General features: G+C 41.5%; 1 protein-coding gene across 1 annotated transcript in view; it reads left to right on the plus strand.

Annotated features, from left to right (window-relative positions):
• The window catches only part of SLC66A2 (solute carrier family 66 member 2), a 1,460,443-nt gene extending 1,440,850 nt beyond the window's left edge, over positions 1 to 19,593 (plus strand). The window contains exon 4 of the mRNA XM_044067025.1: positions 19,087 to 19,593. Coding sequence (XP_043922960.1) covers positions 19,087 to 19,294 — 208 coding nt within the window. The 3' untranslated portion in view covers positions 19,295 to 19,593. The remainder of the gene's footprint in view (positions 1 to 19,086) is intronic.
• The last annotated feature ends 839 nt before the right edge of the window (positions 19,594 to 20,432 follow it).

Here is a 20,432-nt window from a genome sequence, read left to right on the forward strand (position 1 = left end):
AAAATGTGGTATATAGGCCTGTTGTAATGTAAGAGCTTGTAGCTACAGGTCTGTCTGTGCGTACTACTCCTAAACGTTTGCAGCACAAACTAAAAGGTTTCTTAGGAAGTGTGGCATTCACAGGATGATACTTGTACTGAAAGTGCCTAGGGGCCCCCAACTTGACATTTGCTGGGGGCCCCCAAAATGCTAACACCGGCCCTGGGTGCAGGATCGCATCTTTAGGGAATGTGGCCTGATGCCATCACTGGACCTGCTGCATGCCCGTGTTTCTGGTGTATCACCTTTGTCAAGCATGGTGCCTGTTCTTTCTTTCTTAATACTCAGTATGGACATCATAAACTTACCTTTTTCATACGATTATGCACAAGATCACTCCTGAAGCTAGCTGTGGCATGGGAGTTCCCCTCTCATACTTTTATTAAGAGGCTGAAGTCACAGAGTGAATTTTGTCAGCAATAGGCAAGGTCTGTGAGTCTTTCCTTCCCACAAGGTCACCCACAAATGCCACCTCCTTGGAAGACCCAAGAGGCTCATGAGGTTCTGTATGGAGTGGTCTTGGGCCTCAGCCCCTTCCCCACAAACACTTAAGCATGTACATGGGAAGGAGGAGTATCCCTGGATCATCCTCCCGCCTTACTTGGAACTTAAATTAGGTGATTCCTTCTCTCAGCTAACACCTCTTTCAGTGAGAGTTTTGTAAAGGTCTGTCCTAGCCCTTCCTCTCATCTCTGTTTTCATTATTAAACCCAAGCAGTATAATTGCACAGTCATCAACAAGATACCGTTAATCAAGTACACTTTTTTCATAAACATCAGTTTAAAAGTTTTCCAAAACCTAAAAGTCACCCTCATTTTTAAGACATCATTCCTTTGCTCAGACATGATTTGTGTTTTCCTAAATACAGTCCCTAAGACATTAAGCTCCTTTTAGGATCATAGGATCATAAAAGGTTACTAGGCTGCTGACCCGGAGGTCATTTCAAGCCTAGCCGTTTCATTCCAATGTAATATTATAGATACTCTAGTCAATACCCAGGATTGTGTTTATAAATGACTGCCCATGTCCAGTACGGTTGTGGGTGCTATCCCTAGTAAGAATTTATGGTTCCTCATCCATTCTTCCATGTTCCATTTGAACAGTATTATAGAGGTGCTCTGCTTCACATGAATTGGCAACGTATTCCAAAGATGCATCAGTCGCTGGGAGACAAATCTGTCCTACCAGCACATCCTATTCAAGTCGCAGGCCATATTTAGGTTTCTAGAACAGGGAGCTCTAGTCTTGTCTAGTGTAGTTCTAATACTTTTTCCTCTTTTTTTTATTTTTTATTTTTTGTTCAGTTTTATTAACTCCCCACAAGAGCTACACTAGCTTGCGTAGTCATTTTGCACTGGCATAATAAATTAGCCTTTCTTTGATCCATTTGTGTTGCAGTTTTATTTATTTTATTTACACGTGTTAACTAGGTGAGTGGGCTGGTCACATAGCCTGTATTCATCCAGAACCCAAGCCATCATCCAGAACCCAAGCCATATGGCAGTGACCAGAAGGAGTAATGCAGAGCAGTTAAGTTTAGATAAGCTGCAAGTAGAACCAGAATTTAGTTGTTAACAAGCAAGGAAGTTATACGATTCTATTAGACATAACATGTTTAAATCAGAGGGAAGAATAACAATCTGTAACTTTCAAACCAAAAGTATCTGTTTGTATAAAATACTATAGCAAACAACATATGTACAGTATTTGATATACTATTTAGCTTCTAGCCTTATACCTCTTAACTGTCCCTGATTTTGCCTAATATTCTTGTCCTATCCCTCATACTTATTGTTTAGAAAATACATATTGATCTAAAACCTGTTTTTCTACTAACTTTATAAATGATCTAGGAACTACACCCCGGGGATCACTTCTATGGCTCTGCTCGACAGGGGCATAGGAAAATAACTTTCTTGGGTGGCGTAAGCCAAGGAACCTTGTTGGCTAGGCTTACTTAGGCCCTTGGGCCGATAGCCTAGTACCTACCTATGAACCCAAGTCATATGTAAAACTTGTCTCTTGATTTTGGTCTATCCCCCCACCCCATTTTTTTGTCTTTGACCCAGATTCTTGAGCAAAGATATTTAATGCTGTCTTACACCCAAATAATTTTGTTAATATAATTGCTGTAGGACACCTACACATTTGTGTAGACTGCAGAGAAAGATTGTGTTTCTATGTTAAAGGCTATGTAATTTCACAGGTTTATGAAAGCAGTGGCACTTAACATTTGCCTACTAAGTGATTTTTGATTTTCTAATAACACTTTTATAGTTAGTAGTAGATCACAGCTCTTGTAGGAATAACGTATGAAAAGGCAATCTCTCCTTTTGCTTGGTTAAGGGTGCAGGGTTATTATCAAAAGTGTGCCTTCGTTATTATGCGGTTATGTGGGGGGTTATCTAATTCTTGATTTAATAGCTAGTACAGGAAAATATCTGTCTATTTAGACTGGCAGTTAGCACAGAGGACTAAGGCTCTGAGTTGTTAATTAGATACTTCCTGTAGTCAAGGGGAAAGGGTGCGATTCCTTCCACCTCCATTTGTGTACTGTGTGACTGTAAGCAAGTCACTTAACCACACAGTACTCCCTGATCCTCCGTGAAAAAGGGACATTCCTGTCCAGTCACCTTGCATATTTAACAAATGTGTAAAAAATCACTAGTCTAGCTTAAAGGTTACTGAACTGTTATGGTCAAAAATAACTTCATGCAGCACAGTTCAGCTGAGTAAAATAATCCCCATTATGGTGAGAGAACACACGTACGGGAAAGGCTAAGCAAACAAGGTCTTGTCTCCCTGAACAATACAGTAATAGCTTCTGAGCAAACACTGTGCTATCTATCACACTATAGCCACAGACCAATTAAATCTTAACACCTCTGTGTTATTTTGCTAACTGGGGTATTTGCAGACCCTTTATCTCTGCCTGTCCTTATTAGGCACAAGTTCTGATCCTCAACATTTGCACTATTCATTCTGACACTAGGAAATAGAAAAATCTCAGCACAGGACTAAGCTATCATCATGAAACAGTATAGATCCTGCTTCTAAAGAAAGAATATTACACATAAACTAAACATGTTCTCTTCTTGCACATCTCCCTTCTCAGAATTTACTAGTATAGAGGGATTCCGGCATGTAGCTCGCGAGACATATGCCTGCGAGCTACATCGCCAAAACCAAACGGCTGCATCAGCACTTTGCCGTAGTGCAAAGTGCCTGAAAAGCACAGCCGCTGCAACGATACTCTATGGACGAGCAGCTGCAGCTGTACGGGCTGTGTAACGCATTCCTTCTTCTCGTGCAAGGCATGCATTTATTTAATTATTTATTTATTGTGATGTCAGACTGACAACACAATAAATAAATAATTAAATAAATGCATTCCTTGCACGAAGGAATGCTACACAGCCCGCAGCCGCAGCTGCTCGTCCATAGAGTATCAAGCAGCGGCTGTGCTTTTCAGGCACTTTGCACTACGGCAAAGTGCTGATGCAGCCGTTTGGTTTCGGCGATGTAGCTCGCAGGCATATATCTCACGAGCAACACGCCGGAATCCAGTATAGAGGCTGTTGATGTAATTAGTGACCAGTTTATGATACTCTGCTTTAGCTAGAGTGTCATAATGATGTGCATGGTTGTAAAAGAAAAGTAAAAAAAATATATATATTTTATTTTGGCTAATTCATTATTGAATATTGTGACTCCTATACAACCCTGTTGCATTTATCTGTTTTCAGGATGTTCTCCATGCAGTTAAAGTGATATCTAATTCCCCAATCTTTTTTTTTCTCTCTAGATGGAAAAAATTATAGTGCATGAAGGCTGTAAACCCCTGAGTCACCAGAAACATGCATTCATTTCAAATGCTCCAACTTACTGTTGTACGCTGGAGCTGTTATGGGTGTCCATAAATTTGCTACCGTAAGCTGCAGCTGCTGTGGGTTGGATCTGTTACTTATACTGTTAATAATGGGACCAGATAAACCCCAGCAGCAATGGGAAACAAATCAGAATATATAGATGAAGAGAATGAGCAATGAGAGTAGTTAGGATGAACTGTCTTGCAGTTCCACCTGGTGGGTGTGCCAGTAGAAGGCAATGGAAGAGCTGGGGAGGTGGCATGGGTCTAACTGTAATAAGTAGGCTGCTAGTCAATTACAGTGAAGCTTTTTTTTTGTTTCCATTTGATGAGTTGAGGGGGTAGAACACTGATTCATGGTAATGTGGTTCTGTGATGCCATTTCATGTCATTTTGAATGCCAGAAACTGATTTTTTACAGGCAAACCTCCCAACACACACTTTCATCCTTTACTTTATATAAGCATCTGTGAGGTCACTGCATCTCATGTTAAAGGAGGTTTGTTCTCTTTCAGTACATCATTTTTCAAGTCCCATTTTTACATTAATAGTGGCTTCCATTTGCTGCCCTTACAGTGAGTGTGTACTTCCATGTAGTTCATTTCGGGAGACAGTTATCATAAATGAACATTTGATCAATGAATGGGGAGATAATCAGCATATAAGATCAGAGGAAGTCACTAGACTAATGACCTGAGGGCCATTACAAGCCTAGCCAAATTTTACCCTTGTTACCATGATCAAAACCTGTTGCCCCTGTCCAAGGGGGACAGAGGTGGAACCCTCGGGGTGAATTTATGGTTACCCATCCAATCGTCCAGATTGCGTTTGAAGAGAGGCAATGAAGTGTTCTGTTTGACATGAAGTGGGAGTCTGTTCCAAAGGTGTGGTAACCTGTGGGAGAGAAATATGTCCTTCCAGCAAGTTTTATTAATGTCACATACCAGGTTAAGCTGTTTAGAACAAGTAACCCGTGTAGAATTTGACTTGCTGATGTGCAGCATTTCCAGTAAAGCGTGGTCATATATGGCCTTACATACAAGATAGATATTGCCTCTGAGTAGTCTGCATGGAGCAGAATAAAGTAGCAGTGATTTCAGATGATCCACATAGGACAGGTGATGAAGACCTTGAATTTTCCTTGAGAGGAACCTTTGTGGTCTTTCCAATTGCTGCAAGTGCTTGGAAAGGTACATATCAAAAGAGACGTTGTACTCAGTTATTGACCTGATAATGGAAGAGTACAAGGAGGTTAGAAATTCTTTTTTTTTCTGGAGGCAATGCCCTTATTTATGAGATGAGCAATATAGAATTCCCTTCTTACTACTGTAGAGACGTGGTGATCAAAGGTAAGGTTGCTGTCAACCTGTGTGCCCAGGTTTCTCACCACTGAGTGCATACTTAGGGTGTTGTTGATGTGGTAGTTAGCAGGAACATCACTCTTACTGAAAGATGATAATACATTTTTTGCATGCAATTTAAGGCCATGACTTTGGCACCAATCATTTGTTTGTGTAAGACCTTCTTGTAGAATGTTGACATCATTTAGAGGTTCTATGACTGCTCCCAGTTTGAATCATCAGCAAACTTTGTCAGCTACACACCTTTAGTTTTTGCTTGTACTTCAGAGAAATAGATTCCAAACAGTAGAGGTCCCAGGACTGATCCCTGTGGAACACCACTGGTTACAGGTCTGCTTTTGGAGGTGGACTATGTGTGTTCTATCAGTGAGCCAGTTAGCGACCCATCTAATGATATAAGGGTTTATAGCTTGTTGAGTGAGTTTGTCAGTGATGCCTGAGTGGGGGATAGTGTCAAATGCCTTGGCTAAGTCTAGGTAGGCTGTATGCACAGATTTCCGCTTGTCCAGGGCCTTGTTGTCTGTCTTGAAGAAGTCCACCAGGTTTAACAGGCATGGTCTCCCTTTGACAAATCCAAACTGAATAGGATCAAGTGTTTGAAGATTACCTATATCTTTGTTGATGAGGTTCATAATGATTCACACCATGGCCTTGCAGAAAAATCTAGTCAGACTAATAGGTCTGTAGTTCCCAAAGTCAGTGGAAGCACCACCTTTGTGCAAGGGAATAACGGTGGCTGTTTTTCATTCAGCTGGGATGAAGCCATTGCTTAGATTATGATTGAAAAGAGTAGCCAATGGTGTTGCTAATTTTTGTTGGAGCCCATGTAGGATACAGCCTGGTATGTTATCAGGTCCCATAGATGCTGTGTTTTTGGCCTTAGAGAGGGTGTTTATGACCTGCTCTTTAGAGATGTAAGGTATGGGACAGGTGGTAGGGATGTCAAGGGGAAAGTGTGGCTGAGACAGGGGAATGAAGTTTTCACAGAACCTGTCAGCCAACAGGTTAGCTATTTCCACAGGCTCAGTATATGTGAAATCATTAACTGCAAGTTCGGCACAAGTCTGGGCCTTTCCTTTTAGGTTACGGATGTAATTAAAGAATGCCTTATAGTTGTCCTTAATTGAAGAAGCCAATCTGGATTCATAGTTTGCTTTGGAGGACTTCACAAGAAGTCTTATTTGCTTGTTTAAGCTAAGGAGTGAGTGTTTCCAGTTTAGGGCTGACTCCCTCTTACTCTTAGACAGCAATTTCTTCCTATCATTGTAAAGCCTGTTAATGGCAGTTATCCACCAGGCAGGTTTGCTCTCCTTTGAGAAGCTTGTTTTGGTCCCATCAGGAGTCAATGCAGTTATACAGGTGTTTGTATAAAGCATTGGTGTAGAACTCTGCATAGTTGCCATTTCCATCTCTGGGCGGAGGTGCAGTGAAGTTATTTATACTAACCTTTAAGAGGTTATAGTCAGCTTTGGAGGCATTTTTTTAGTTTAGTTGCTGCTGTGTGTGTGTGTGTGTGTGTGTGTGTGTGTGTGTGTGTGTGTGTGTGTGTGTGTGTGTGTGTGTGTGTGTGTGTGTGTGTGTGTGGGGGCCAGGTGTGATAGCTACTTCGAACGAGACTAATTTGTAGTCAGATCTCACCAGGGAAGACCTCACAGTGGTTGTCCTACAGTGGTCCCCCATATTGGTAAGCACCAGATCCAGGATGTTGGCACCCCATGTGGGGATGTCAACAAGCTGGCCCAGGGCATTGGAGTTAAAGTTGAGGAACCTTTGGGCAAGTGAGTTTGAGCATGAGTAATTTACCCAGTCAATGGATGGGTCGTTAAAGTTGTCCAAAACCATGTTTTTTGGATGTATCTTGATAGACTCAAGTAGATCCAAATAAGCAGAGTGGGTATCTTGATTCATGGAGGGGGACCTGTAGCTGGCAGTGACTTGAATAGGTATCCTACCAACAGTTAATTGCACCTGAAATATCTCCAGGGAATCATGCTGTTCAATCAATCTGGAGGTGTAGTTATCTTTAATGAATATTATAGGTTCATAGGTAGGTACTAGGCTATCTGCGCGAAGGCATTTATAAGCCTAGCCAGAATGTTTTGGCTTTCACCGCCTCCTTAGATTAGTTCCCTGTGCCTCTGTCCAGCAGAGCCACTGAAGTGATCCTTGGGGTAAACTTACTGTTTCCCATCCACTCGTCAAGGTTTCTCTTGAAGAGTGTTAGTGAGGAGCTCTGCCTAATGTAGATTGGAATCTTGTTTCAAAGCATGGGAAGTCTCTGGGACAGGAATATATCCCTCCAGCACGTCCTATTTATTGTTGTGGTGAGGTTTAGATCCCTAGAGATACCTGTTCCTGTCCCCACCCCATCTATAATAGTCTCCTCCCTCCCCCTCCTATCTACTCTCCAGACCACATCTTCTCAAGCCACTCACTCAAATCCTACTTAACATGCCTAACCAATACCACCCTCTCCTACTACTAATTCTCCTAACTACTCTCACCTCTACCTATCTCTCAACCTCCTACGAACAAACCTTACCCTCAACTCTTACCATCCCACGCAAACATACCCTAACTACTCCCTCAACAATATCCATAAGCTATCTCAATGTCATCTACCAAACCTCTTATCTTCAACCTAAATATCACCGTCTTTCTCACACTAAATACTATATTTATAACCTTAAAAAACATGATAATTACCATTGCAAACCCTCTCAATTCTACAACCTTATATTAATTTGCTCATTGATAGATGGAGACATACACCCCAACCCCGGCCCTGACCCATCCCCATTATCATCTAACTGTCAACTAGTTAAAACAAAGCCAACACCATCTACTAAACCCCCCAAATCGATCTCAATTGCCCAACTAAATATACGTAGCATTTGTAATAAAATACCACAAATTCATGCTCTTCTAGATGTCCAACAGTTCGACATTCTCTGTCTGAAACATGGCTCAAACCTACAATAAAAGATAACGAAATTATCCCCCCTGGCTACAACATCCTCAGACAAGACCGCTTAAACAAAAAAGGTGGTGGAGTAGCTATATTCTATAAAACCGGACTGCAAATAAGTACAACAAATCATACCCTTCCAACTGACACTAATGTTGAAATAATTATCTCAAAACTTCAACTCAACCCTCACAAAACTATTAATATTATCTGTACCTATATTCCCCCAGGCAAAAATCCTACCATATTAGAAGACCTACTAAACTGGCTTTCACTAAATCTCCTTCAAGAAACAATACTTTTAGGAGACTTTAATATTGACTGGAACTTATGTAAACATACTAATCAATCTACCCTTATTAACCTGCATGGCTTCACACAAAACATAAACTCCCCAACAAGAACAAACAAATGTTATAGTAAAGAAACCATACTTGACTGGATCTTAACAAATAGTCCCCAGCAAAAATATACAACAGGAACTCTCCCAGATGACCTCAGTGATCACTCCCTAACTTATATTATCAGGCATAAAACTAGTTTTTCTATCCCAACACAAGTTCGATCATCCTGTAGCAAAAAACATTTTGACCCCAATCTGTTTCATAATGAACTTATGCAAGTTAACTGGTCACCTCTTAAATCTCTCCCTATAGATGAAGCTGTTAGCCACTTTAATAATACCTTTCTCACCATCCTTGAACACCATGCCCCCTCGTGTTCCATACGTATGAAAGCTAAGACAGCACAATGGCTCACAAACAAAACTAGACAACTAATCCTTACTAGAAATAAAGCCTGGACTAAATGGCGAACCACTAAAAACATAACTGATCATCTCACTTTTAGGCAAAAAAGAAATGTGACAAAACAAGCCATCCTAAAAGATAAAAGAAACTTCTATACGCAACTACAACAATCTTCCCTCCACCAACCACATAAATTTTGGACCGCTATTAACACACTGCTATCCCCTGGCAAAGCTGCCACACCTAACCCACTAGGCTCTAACACTGACTCGCCTTTACAAACAGCTAATGCCTTTAATACCTTCTTTACTTCAGCTATACTAAAACTAGCTAACCAACAAAGCCCTGATACCTCCAAACTATCAACCCCTAGTTCCACTCCCCCCCCATTTCACCTCAAACCCATACCTACCTCCTACATATTGTCCTTACTTCAAAAACTTAAGCCAACAACCCCCTCAGCTGACAAATTACCAGCAGAATACCTCCAACTAGGTGCAAAAGCTATAGCCTACCCCATCTCTCTATTGATTAATAGGACCTTAAAAGAAAGTACTATCCCTTCAGTCTGGAAAATCTCACACATTATCCCTCTTTTCAAAGGAGGTGACTCTATGGAGTATTCTAACTTCCGCCCCATAGCGTTACTATCTCCTCTTGCAAAAATAATGGAGAAATGCATCCACAAACAGTTACTTAATCACCTGCTAAGCTACAATCTCCTAGCTAACTGCCAACATGGGTTTCGACCATTCCATAGTACTACCACAGCCTTATTATCCTTCATCGACTCTATTAACAAAAATCGCAACAATAATACTCCCTCTTCAGCATTTTTTGTAGACCTGTCAAAAGCCTTTGACATGGTTAATCACCAACTCCTCTTACATCGCTTAAATTCCCTCTCTCTGGACAACCTTGCCTTAAGCTGGTTCACGTCCTATCTTGAAAATTGCAAACAGGCAGTTCTCTGGGACAACCATCTCTCTGATCTTCTCCCCACCTCTATAGGGGTCCCTCAGGGCTCCATCTTAGGTCCTCTTCTGTTTTCCAAAATTATAAATGACCTTCATCTAGCCACTCCTCTATCTACTTGTATTCAATATGCTGATGACACTACCATCATTTGCTCTGCCTCAACTCAAACTGAACTTCACTCCCTCACGCAAAAAAACTTCACCACCATAGAGCTATGGTTCTCTAATCATTTTCTCCTTCTCAACCCCAAGAAAACCAAACTTCTGCTCTTTCCACCCACTCACCTGTCTCCCTCTATTGATTTTACACTGACATCTAATAATGGCACCCTTATCGCTCCAGACCAAACGACCAAACTTTTGGGTATTACTATTGACAACCAACTAAAATTTGACTTTCATATCAACTCCACAATAAAAACAACTAACAGAAAACTAGGTTCTCTCTACAGAATCAAATCTTTCTTAACTCCTGAAGCCAGAACTACTATAGCTAGAAACCAACTTAATCTCTACCCTATTATATGCTTCCTCCATATACACTAATCTTTCTAAGTATAATCTCAATAAACTAGCCACATCATACAACAACATTGCCAGATTTGCTACTGCCTCTCCATATAGAACTCACCATTGTTTGAATCTCACAAAACTAGGGTGGCTGGAACTACCCCACCTTATACAATACTATCAACTTACAATTGCCCACAAAGCCCTTCATCACCTTGAGAACACACCAATGCTCTCCACCCTCACAAAACCCTATAACAATATGAAGAACTTTCGCTCCTTTAACAAAATACTGGTTCAAACTTCTCTATCAAATAATGTAGCAGGTGACTCCACATTTTCCAACTCAGTTGGCAAAATATGGAATCAACTTCCACCAGACCTCACATCCCTGACTACAATTCCACTATTTAAAACCAAACTAAAACTCTTCCTAACCAACCACTGGCTATGCTCTTGCAATAACCCTGGCTAACCATTTTCTTTCCCTTTTTTACTTCCTTCCTTTCTTCTGACCTCCCTCTCCTCCTCCTCCTAACTCTAGCATAATACACTTTCCACTTCTTAAATGTTTCTGTCCCTCCCTCTATAAATAGACATAATTCTAAATTTTGCTACTTATGTATAATGTAGTAATACTGTAACTAAGTAAAGTATCTAAACTTATTCACCTGCTAAGCCTCATATTGCACTCAAATGTCTATACATCCTGTAAGAGGTTTAAAGCAAATGTTTTCATTTTATTGTATAATTTTGTATATTCTTAACTTGTTAAGTGGTAGTTAGCGGAGCTTTTCTCCCCGGGCCTCCACTGAAAATGGACATGTATCCAGTTGGACTAGCCCGGTTAACAAATGTAAAATAAAATAAATAAAATAGAGCGTGCGGCTCGAGGGGATATGGTTTTCTTTAGGTGGAGCATGTCCAACATTTCTGGATTGGACATGGCCTTGTATGTCAGGCAGAGATCACCTCTGAGTAGGCAATATGCAACCTAGTACAGCTGGAGTTTCTTCAGTTGAGCTGCATAGGGCATCTGTTTGAGGCCAGTCATCCACTTGGTGAGGTACTTCTGTGGTCTTTCCAGCTGTTGCAGGTGTCTTGTAAGTTGCATCCCAAATGGGGTGTTGTTCTCTATGATGAGTCTGATGAGTGATGAGTAGAGGGGCACAATGACCTCTTTTGATCTGGATGTGAACCCTTTTGTGATTAGGTGGCCCACATAGAAGAATTTTTAACCACTTTGGCAATGTGATTATCAAAGGAGAGATTACTATTTACTTGGGTCCCCAGATCCCTTATTACGTCTTCTGTATTTAGGGGACTTCCACCTATGTAGTAGTTTGTTTTTTCCAAAGGGCATGACTGTGCACTTTTTGGCATTTAGCTTGAGGCCATGATTTTGACACTAAGTATCCATCTCAGTGAGACCCTTTTGGAGGATGTCTGTGTCAGCTGGAGAGTCAATTATACCCACTAGTTTGCAGTAATCTGCGAACTTGGTTAGCCATAGTCCTCCTATGCTTGCATGTTCCTCTGAGAAGTATATACCGAATAGGAGGGGTCCTAGGACTGAGCCCTGGGGAATGCCACTTGTAACTGGTTTAGAGTCGGACCTAGCTCCCGCAGCTTTCACCATATGGGTTCTGTCCATGAGCCTGTTGGCAATCCATCTTTTGACACAGGGGTTTATGTTCAGGCTGGTGAGCTTGTCTATAATACCAGAATGGAGAATGGTGTCAGAGGCCTTTGCGAGGTCTAGGTAGGCTGTGTGTACCACCTTTCCCTTGTCTATAGCCTTGGTAACTGTCTCAAAGAAGTCCACCAGGTTTAGGAGACATGATCTGCCCTTAACAAAGCTGAACTGGGTAGGGTCCAGTGTTTGGAGGTTCCCACTGTCTCTGTTAATGAGTTCCATGATGATGGGCTCCATAGTCTTGCAGACCATGCTAGTCAGGCTTATAGGGTGATAGTTCCCGGGGTCTGTTGTGGCTCCACCTTTGTGGAGCAGAATAACTGTTGCTGTGTGCCACTCTATGGGTATGTAGCCTGTGGAGATGCTGAGTTTGAACAGTGTGTTTAGGTGAGGGGTTAGTTCATCTTTCAGCTCATGTAGGATGCAGCCTGGCACACCATCTGGTCCCATTGATGCTGTGTTTTTGGCTTTGGAGAGGGCTGTTTTAACCTGAGTGTCTGTAATTTCAGGTGCTCTACATTCTTCTGTTATGGTTATGGGCCCTTTTGGGGGTGAGAGGGGGGTGAAGTTTGCACTGAACCTATCTGCCAGGATGTTGGCATTATCGGTCGATTCAGTGTATTTTGTGCCATTCTGCACTAACTCCGGGCAGATCTGAGCATTGCCACTTAGATTCTTGACATAGCTAAAGAATGCCTTGTGGTCATCTTTGGAGTCCTTGACAATTTTTCTTTTGAAGCTAGCCTTGGATGATTTTATGAGGGATCGTAGTTTCTTGCTGATACTGGTCAGGGATGTCTTCCCTTCTTGGGATGTTGCTCTTTTCTGTACTAGTTTCCTCCTTCTGTTGTATAGCTTGTTTATGGCAGGGGTCCACCAGACTGGTTTCCTTTTCTTGGAGGAGTGAGTCTTGGTTTTGCTTGGGATAGCACGATATATGCATTCTTGTAGGTGCCCGTAGAATGCATTAGTAAAGGATTTTGCAGCTTGGACAGTGTTATACTTTAGCATGGGGGCTTTGAAACTTTCCACCTCAGTCTTAAGTAACGTGAAGTTTGCTTTTAAAAAGTTTTTCACAGTGATTTCTTTGACTGGGGGTGGAATGTGGATATCCAGAGTGATTTGTTTATGGTCAGATCTAACCAGCGAGGGATTGACCTCTGGTGTGGAACACCGGTTGCCCATGCTGGTGATGACCAGATCCAATATGTTGTCACCTCTGGTCGGAGTGTTGACCAGTTGATCCAGGGCATTTGAGTTTATAAATTCTAGGAAATGATGGGCAAGGGAGTTAGTACTTGAGTAGTTCTCCCAGTTAATGTTTGAGTAACTGAAGTCACCCAATATTAGGGTGTTTGGTAGGAACTTTATGTTTCCCAGTGTTTCCAGAAACACAGAATGGAGGTCCTGGGACATGGTTGGTGATCTGTAGCAAGCTACAATTTGAATTGCAGTTTGCCCATTGTTAGTTCCACGTGGATGATCTCTGAAGCATCGTGCTGTGCCACTAACCTGGAGATGTGGGTATCCTTCATAAATATGGATACGCCCCCACCTTTTGTATTTTGGTCCTTGTTCTGTGGCCGAATTGTGTGGTATGAGTTGTAGCCTTGTAATGCTGGGGTACTCTCTGGAGCCTTAAACCAGGTTTTTGTTACTGCACGTATATCGATTTTCTCCATACTGAGGAGTGCCTCGAGTGTGTGCATTTTGAGGTTTAGACTTCTGGCATTGAGTAGCACTACCCTCAGTTTTTTGTTACTTGTGCTATTTACGGCGGTGGGTTTGTCTTTTGAACCTTGCCTAAAAAAGGCACTATGGTGGTGGCAAGAGCCTTGGCCAGTATTCGAAAGCCTAAGGGTGACAGGTGCAAGCCGCCTCTAGTGAAGCAGCGTGGCTTGTCGAGCATGTCATCCCAGGCGGACAGACACTGGATTCCCTTTGAATGACACCAGAAACTTAGCCAATTGTTGAAATTGATAATTTTTTTCTTTATACCATGGTATCATTCTTGGTGATGGCAGAATGCTACTCAGCGTCAGGGTCATACCAGCCTGGGCTACGTGATCAGAGAGCTCTTCCATGTCTCTTTTCATATAGTCTAGGGAGGTATGGCTCAGGTCATTCACACCAACATGGACAATGACAGAGTCATATTTGTACTTGTTCTAGAGTGACCTGAGTGCTTGTGTTATGTGGCGGATCCTGGCACCCAACAGGCAGCTAACAGTAACCTTCTCCTTGTTCAGCCTAGTGAGTGGGAAGTCAGTGTGCCTGACTATAGAGTCACCTATTACTAGTGTATTGGATATGTTATTTTGCCTTATGGGCTATGATTGAGTGGCACACTGGTTTTGTGAGCTGTGTGTTTCATGGTTTGTGTTGGAGGTGTGGAGGTTGCTTGTATGTCTGCTTTGGAGGTCTCTGTTGCTTTTGCAGATTTTTATTTAGAGCCTCCGAATATGTTTTCTTGTATTTATGTGTGTTTTTTGCCTGTGCTGGTTTAATGGGTCTATGTGAGACTGGTGGTGTAATGCAAGTATTTCCCTTCTCTTCTTGACTCTCTGATCCAGTCTTGGGTTGAGAGAGCTTAGCCTCCAGTTTGGCTGTATAATTGCATCTCTCGCATGTATTAGTATTTGGTGGTAGGAGGAGAGGGTTGTCTGTGTACATGAGGCAGTTGTAACATTGCCTCAAAATGCCCAAATTCACCAGTTGGACTGGAGAGTACACCTGAAACTGCCCTTTGGACATGCCTGGATATGTACAGTGAACTGTTTTACTGGATGGCTGGTAAGGTCGAATAGAGAGCCTTGTCCTTCTGTACAGTGTAGGGGGGTCTACTGCTAGGGTTTATAAGTGCTTGCTATGAGTTTTGAGCAAGTGCTGGGCAGAGAAATGAATGGTTTGAGTGCTTAAGTTGAAAGTTTATCTAGTTCCAAGGGAAAAATTGAAGAGAAGACTTTGTAGAGCCGGGAATAGTTATACCTTAGCTAACCGGTGCTGCCCGGTGCACAAAACCAGGCAAATGTGGTTTTTATAGCAGGGAAATGAAAAAGATAGAAGCTAGCCCAAAATGGCCAATAAACTGCTAATTTCTGGGCTGATACCATTCCTCCAGGGACAGATAGGCTGCTCAAAGCTCCCCTCTTTCACAGGTGAACAGAGAAACTTTCTTCTATCCAAGTAAGGTATGGGCAAACACAGAGACTTGTAACACAGCCCTGAATTCAACACTAACCTGGAAACTGGACTATACTAGCTTGGAAAGGTGGGAAACAAGTATATATATATATATATATATATATATATATATATATATATATATATATATATATATTTATTTTTTTTTCCCCCAGAAAGTAAAGGAGATACAATCAAAAAAACACTTTAAATGCACAGAACAGGATACTTATTGTTATATATCTCAGATCAGAGTTGTAGTCAATGCCCTTAATAATAAATTAGGAAGAAACACAAATACAGTAAAAGCAGATGAATAAAGTGTAATTTTTATATATATATATATATAAAACAGTAGAAAATGAACAAACTGATTTAAACAAGTTACCCAATTAACCAGAAAAAAGCTCAAAACTGAGCCCTGTTCCAGCAGTCTTCAATCAGACAAGTTCTAACTGCACACTCCTGCCACTAGGGTGCAGGGGAACCTTCTCCAAAAAAAGATGACCTGGATCAGTGCTCAAGTTATACAAATAAAGCTAGATTCAGCAGGCCTGAATCTGGTCTATGCTACATCAACAATGTGCACCAATTTCAGAAAGAAACAGTTCAAATAAGCAGGCACAATAAGCCTGTGACCAGAAATTCCCAGCTCAGAAGGGCAGAATCCAGCATCTCCTCCCACGAGAGTGCAGACCACAAACCTTCTTAATGTAGAATAACTGGCCTGAAGCCCAAGTGCTTAAACCAGAACTAATACACTTTTAGAATAGCAGACACTGAGCCCTCAATCAGCAATTCCCAGCTTGGAAGGATGTAAGCTACCTGTCCTGCCACAACAGTGCAGACCACAAACCTTCTTCATGTAAAGCAACTGGTATGAAGACCAAGTGCTTAAACCAAAAGACTTAGAATAACAGTTACAATTTAATAAGGCTACTACCAAGCAGTAATAAATACAGCAGGATAAATAAAACTGAGTACTTTTAAGAAGAGGCAAAAGCAAAATAAAGTAGGAGGAAACACAAATACAGTAATAGCAGATGAATAAAGTGCTATTTTTTTTTGTTAGTAAAGTGCAAGGAGAGAGGAGGGAAGAACCTAAGTAGGTTGGCCTTCTCAAATCTTCTCTCTGTATTAAGTAGAGTGAACACTAGACTCAAGAATATGATCTCACAGTACTCAGTTAAGTGAGCAAATAAGATGGACCCAGGAGGAATGTTCAAATACAGACTTACAGGAGGGGCGGGCAATTCCAGAGCCACCAACACTAACACCAAGACAAGAACAGGGAGGCTGGGTGGGGAACTAACTGCAGAGAGATACAGAGCACACTATTCAGTGAAACAGGTAACAAAAAAAGTAAAATACAGTACTTTTAAAACTGCAAGCTTGCAGTTAACAGAAGAATAAAACACAGTGCTGCAAGTTTGTACTTAACTTCAGCTTCTAATGCAGGTGATTGTAGCCAACCAAGTCACTCAGAAATTGAGCATAAAATAATACACCACCTCCTTTAGTTTTCACACCTTCAGTTTGTGGTCTGAATGCGTGGAAGGAGGTGTAACCCAGTATGGCCTGGTGCTCTCCACAGCCTTGAACTAGGTCTCTGTGACTGCACAAATGTCTGCATCTTCCAAGGTGAGGACTGCTTCCAACGAGTGCAGTTTCATGTTAAGACTCCTAATGTTTAGCAGCATAACCTTATGATTGTTTTTAGATGTAGTTTTTACATCGGGGAATTTTGTCCTTGAGACACTGCCTAAAAAGGAACTATGAAGGTGGCAAGAGCCTTAGCCAGTTGCCAAAATCCCAGTAGTGACAGATGAAGACCATCTCTGGCAAAGCATTGAAGTCTGTCAGTCATGTCATCCCAGGTTGACAGATACTGGATCCCCTTAGAATGACAGTAGAAACTGTAACTGAAAAACTGAAAAACCAAGCAGAGTGCAGAACATTTGCATCTATAACCACCAATGGTAACCACTGCTATGCAGCAGTGCATGATGGTGCAGTACACACAAACAAGAGCAAATGCGGGGCTTAAATAAAACAAGAAATAACCCTTTTAACTCAAACTAGCCATTGAGGACACTGTCTCTGAGCTCTATTCCAATCACCCTCGATTAGATGGGACCCAGATAGTACTCGCCTCCCAGAAGGGTGCAGAAGGGCCTTCACCAACAAAGATGACTTGAATTTGATGCTCAAAAGTTACAAAACAGACCCAGAAACAGCAAACCTAGAAATGGGCTATGCTACAGATGACCTAGTACAGTATACAGTAAAATGTGTCAAAAAACAGTTCAGACAATTCAAACAAACAGTAGAATGCAAATACAAATTAAAAGTGCAATATAAGAACAAAAACAGGCACTTACAGTTAGGTGGAAGCAACATATGCCTCAGATCTTTCACTGTCTCAGTGAAGAGCTGGTTTTAATGCTCATGTGATACCAAACAGTCTAGATTCATCAATTCTGAATCTGGCCTATGCTATAAAATGCAGAAGTACTAGAAATTTATAGTGCATAAAGTCACAGTCACAACAGCAAAAACAAATGTAAATAAAGCAGCAGTTCACCAGCAATTCCCAGCTTAGAAACATGTAGGCAACACTCTCCCACCACAATATTCTAGACCACAAACCCTCCTAATGTAAAACAACTGGTTTTGGAGCCCAGGTGCTTAAGTCAGAACTAAGACACTTCAGAATAACAAACACTATAGACCTTTAACCAGCATTTTCCATCTTAGAAAGGTGTAGGCTGTCCTCTCCTGCCACAAGAGTTTAGACTACAAATCTTCATAATGTAAAGTAACTGGTTTGTAACCCAAATGCTTAAACCAGAATAAAGACACTTAGAATAACAGGCACAATAAGCCTTCACCAGCAATTCCCAGCTTAGAAGAGTGTAGGCCACACTCTCCTGCCACAAGAGTCTAGACTTCAACCTTTCTAATGTAAAATACCTGGCCTAAAGCCCATGTCCTTAAACCAAATCTAGGAGGCTTAGAATAATAATTACAATTTAATCAGGCTACTAACAAGCAGTAATAAATGTAGCAGAATAAATGAAATAGAACACTTTTAAGAAAAAGCAGCAAAAGCAAAATAAAGTAATAAAGTAGGACGAAACACAAATACAGTAAAAAGACCTAAATAAAGTGTATTTTTGTTAAGTAGTAAGGAGGGGAACAGAAGATAATTCAAAGTTAAGAAACTAAGGGGGGGGGCCTCCAAAATGATCTCACTGTACTCAGTAGAATGAGCTGATGCGATAGGACTGAGAGGCGTGTCCTGTATCAAATTTATAGTAGAGGTGGGCAACTCAAAAGCGACCAAGTTTTAAGAATACAACAACAATTGATCGGGTGCATGGGAAAAATAAAATAGAGACAGATATTAAAACAGATGGCCAGGTGGGTGGGAAAAATAAAATGGAGACAGATAAAACAGAAGCAAGGCAAGCAACAACCAAAGAGCAGTACAGTAACAAGCAGATTGAGGTTCTTTAATAATGCAGGCTGAAAAACAGTGCTAAAATCAACCAAATAAATGCAACACGGCATTATTAAATATTGCAAAGACTGAATCATAAGTCATGACTGAACATTTTGCATCACTTAGTTTGTCTTTTTTTTTGTTTTTTGTCAGTATTAATAAATAACATATTCTAAACTGTTTACATCAGTTACGTAATTTCCATGTCTCACTTTGTTTTTTTTTTCAGCATTAAAATGGTTTTGATGTGGACCAGTGGTGACACCTTTAAGACGGGCTATTTTATTCTGAACCAGGCTCCATTCCAGTTCTGGATCTGTGGACTTCTTCAAGTGCTTGTTGACATCACCATCCTTCTCCAGGTGTACTACTATGGCAGTTACCCTCAGAAGCAACTTTCACATACAGTGCACCCTACTGATGCCAAGGCACTTTAGAACATGAACGACTCACAACAAAATATGTCTGATTATAGTGCAGGCACTTAATGAAACATCAAGATCGTCTGTAAACAAATCTAAAGAAATATAGCCAGTAGACTTCCTACATTTACATTTCAAGTCAGAAGCACTGGCCTTTAATATTCATGATGGACGTAGGAGTACAGCCTAAATGTATTATCACTTAATGTCAGCCTAGTATCACATCCTGTTTATGTTGCATATATTTTGTTACTCTGTTTTATTAATATACCTGATGTTCATCGTGTGACACTGCTGCAGTCATTACACTTGGGTTATCCTGCCGTCAGGCGGTTCACCAGTCTGCCTGAGTTCCAAAGTCTTGGTCTTGCGTCGGTTGCTGTCGCTTCTTCCCTGACATCAGGCGCCAGGGGGATATAAGATGCAGCCGACGCCATTTTCTTCAGTCTTTCTTGCCGTGCGGTGCCCGAAGCAGACTCCTGAGATTTTCAATCCTAATCCAGAACCGAAGTCTTCTAAAAAGCTAAGTACCCCATTGGGGAAACTTTTTCTTGCCTCAGACCGATGTCAGTAAAAGTTAATAATTGCATTTCTTGTGGGAAGCAAATACCTCATAAGGATTTCCACTCCTACTGTATCCCATGCCTAGGCCCAGACCACGACGTCACTGGTTGTCGGTTTTGTGCTAGGTTTAACAAGCGCACTATTAAACGTCGGTTTGATTTTGCCCGACATTATTTTGGCAGAAAATGTAATTACACCATGCCGTCGGAACGTCCGACGACCGGAATTCATAAAAAGCGCAAGGACAAGGACAGGCATCCGAGGCCCAAGACTGACAACGAGGCCTCTTCTAGGCCGGTCGCCGGTTCTCCGGTTTCCAGCATGGCACCTACGCAGCCCCTGACTACCGCTTCTATAGAACCACAGACCGCCTCCGACTCCCACATGGAGCTGGCTGGGCCTTCGGACGCTCTTGGTATTCAGATTACCAAACTTAATCCTACAGAGGGAACCGAAGTAGCTGAACAATCCACAGCTTCAGAGGGTGTTTTCAGACCTACCCAGTTAACCATTAAACCCTCTGTTAAGTCTAAGCCTCCCTTAAAAGCAAAGAAACAGCAGCAATCTCCAGGGCAGGCTTCCATGCCTA

The sequence above is a fragment of the Protopterus annectens genome, chromosome 3.part1 (genome assembly GCF_019279795.1).
Source record: "Protopterus annectens isolate FY-2018-M chromosome 3.part1, PAN1.0, whole genome shotgun sequence".
NCBI lineage: Eukaryota > Metazoa > Chordata > Ceratodontiformes > Protopteridae > Protopterus > Protopterus annectens.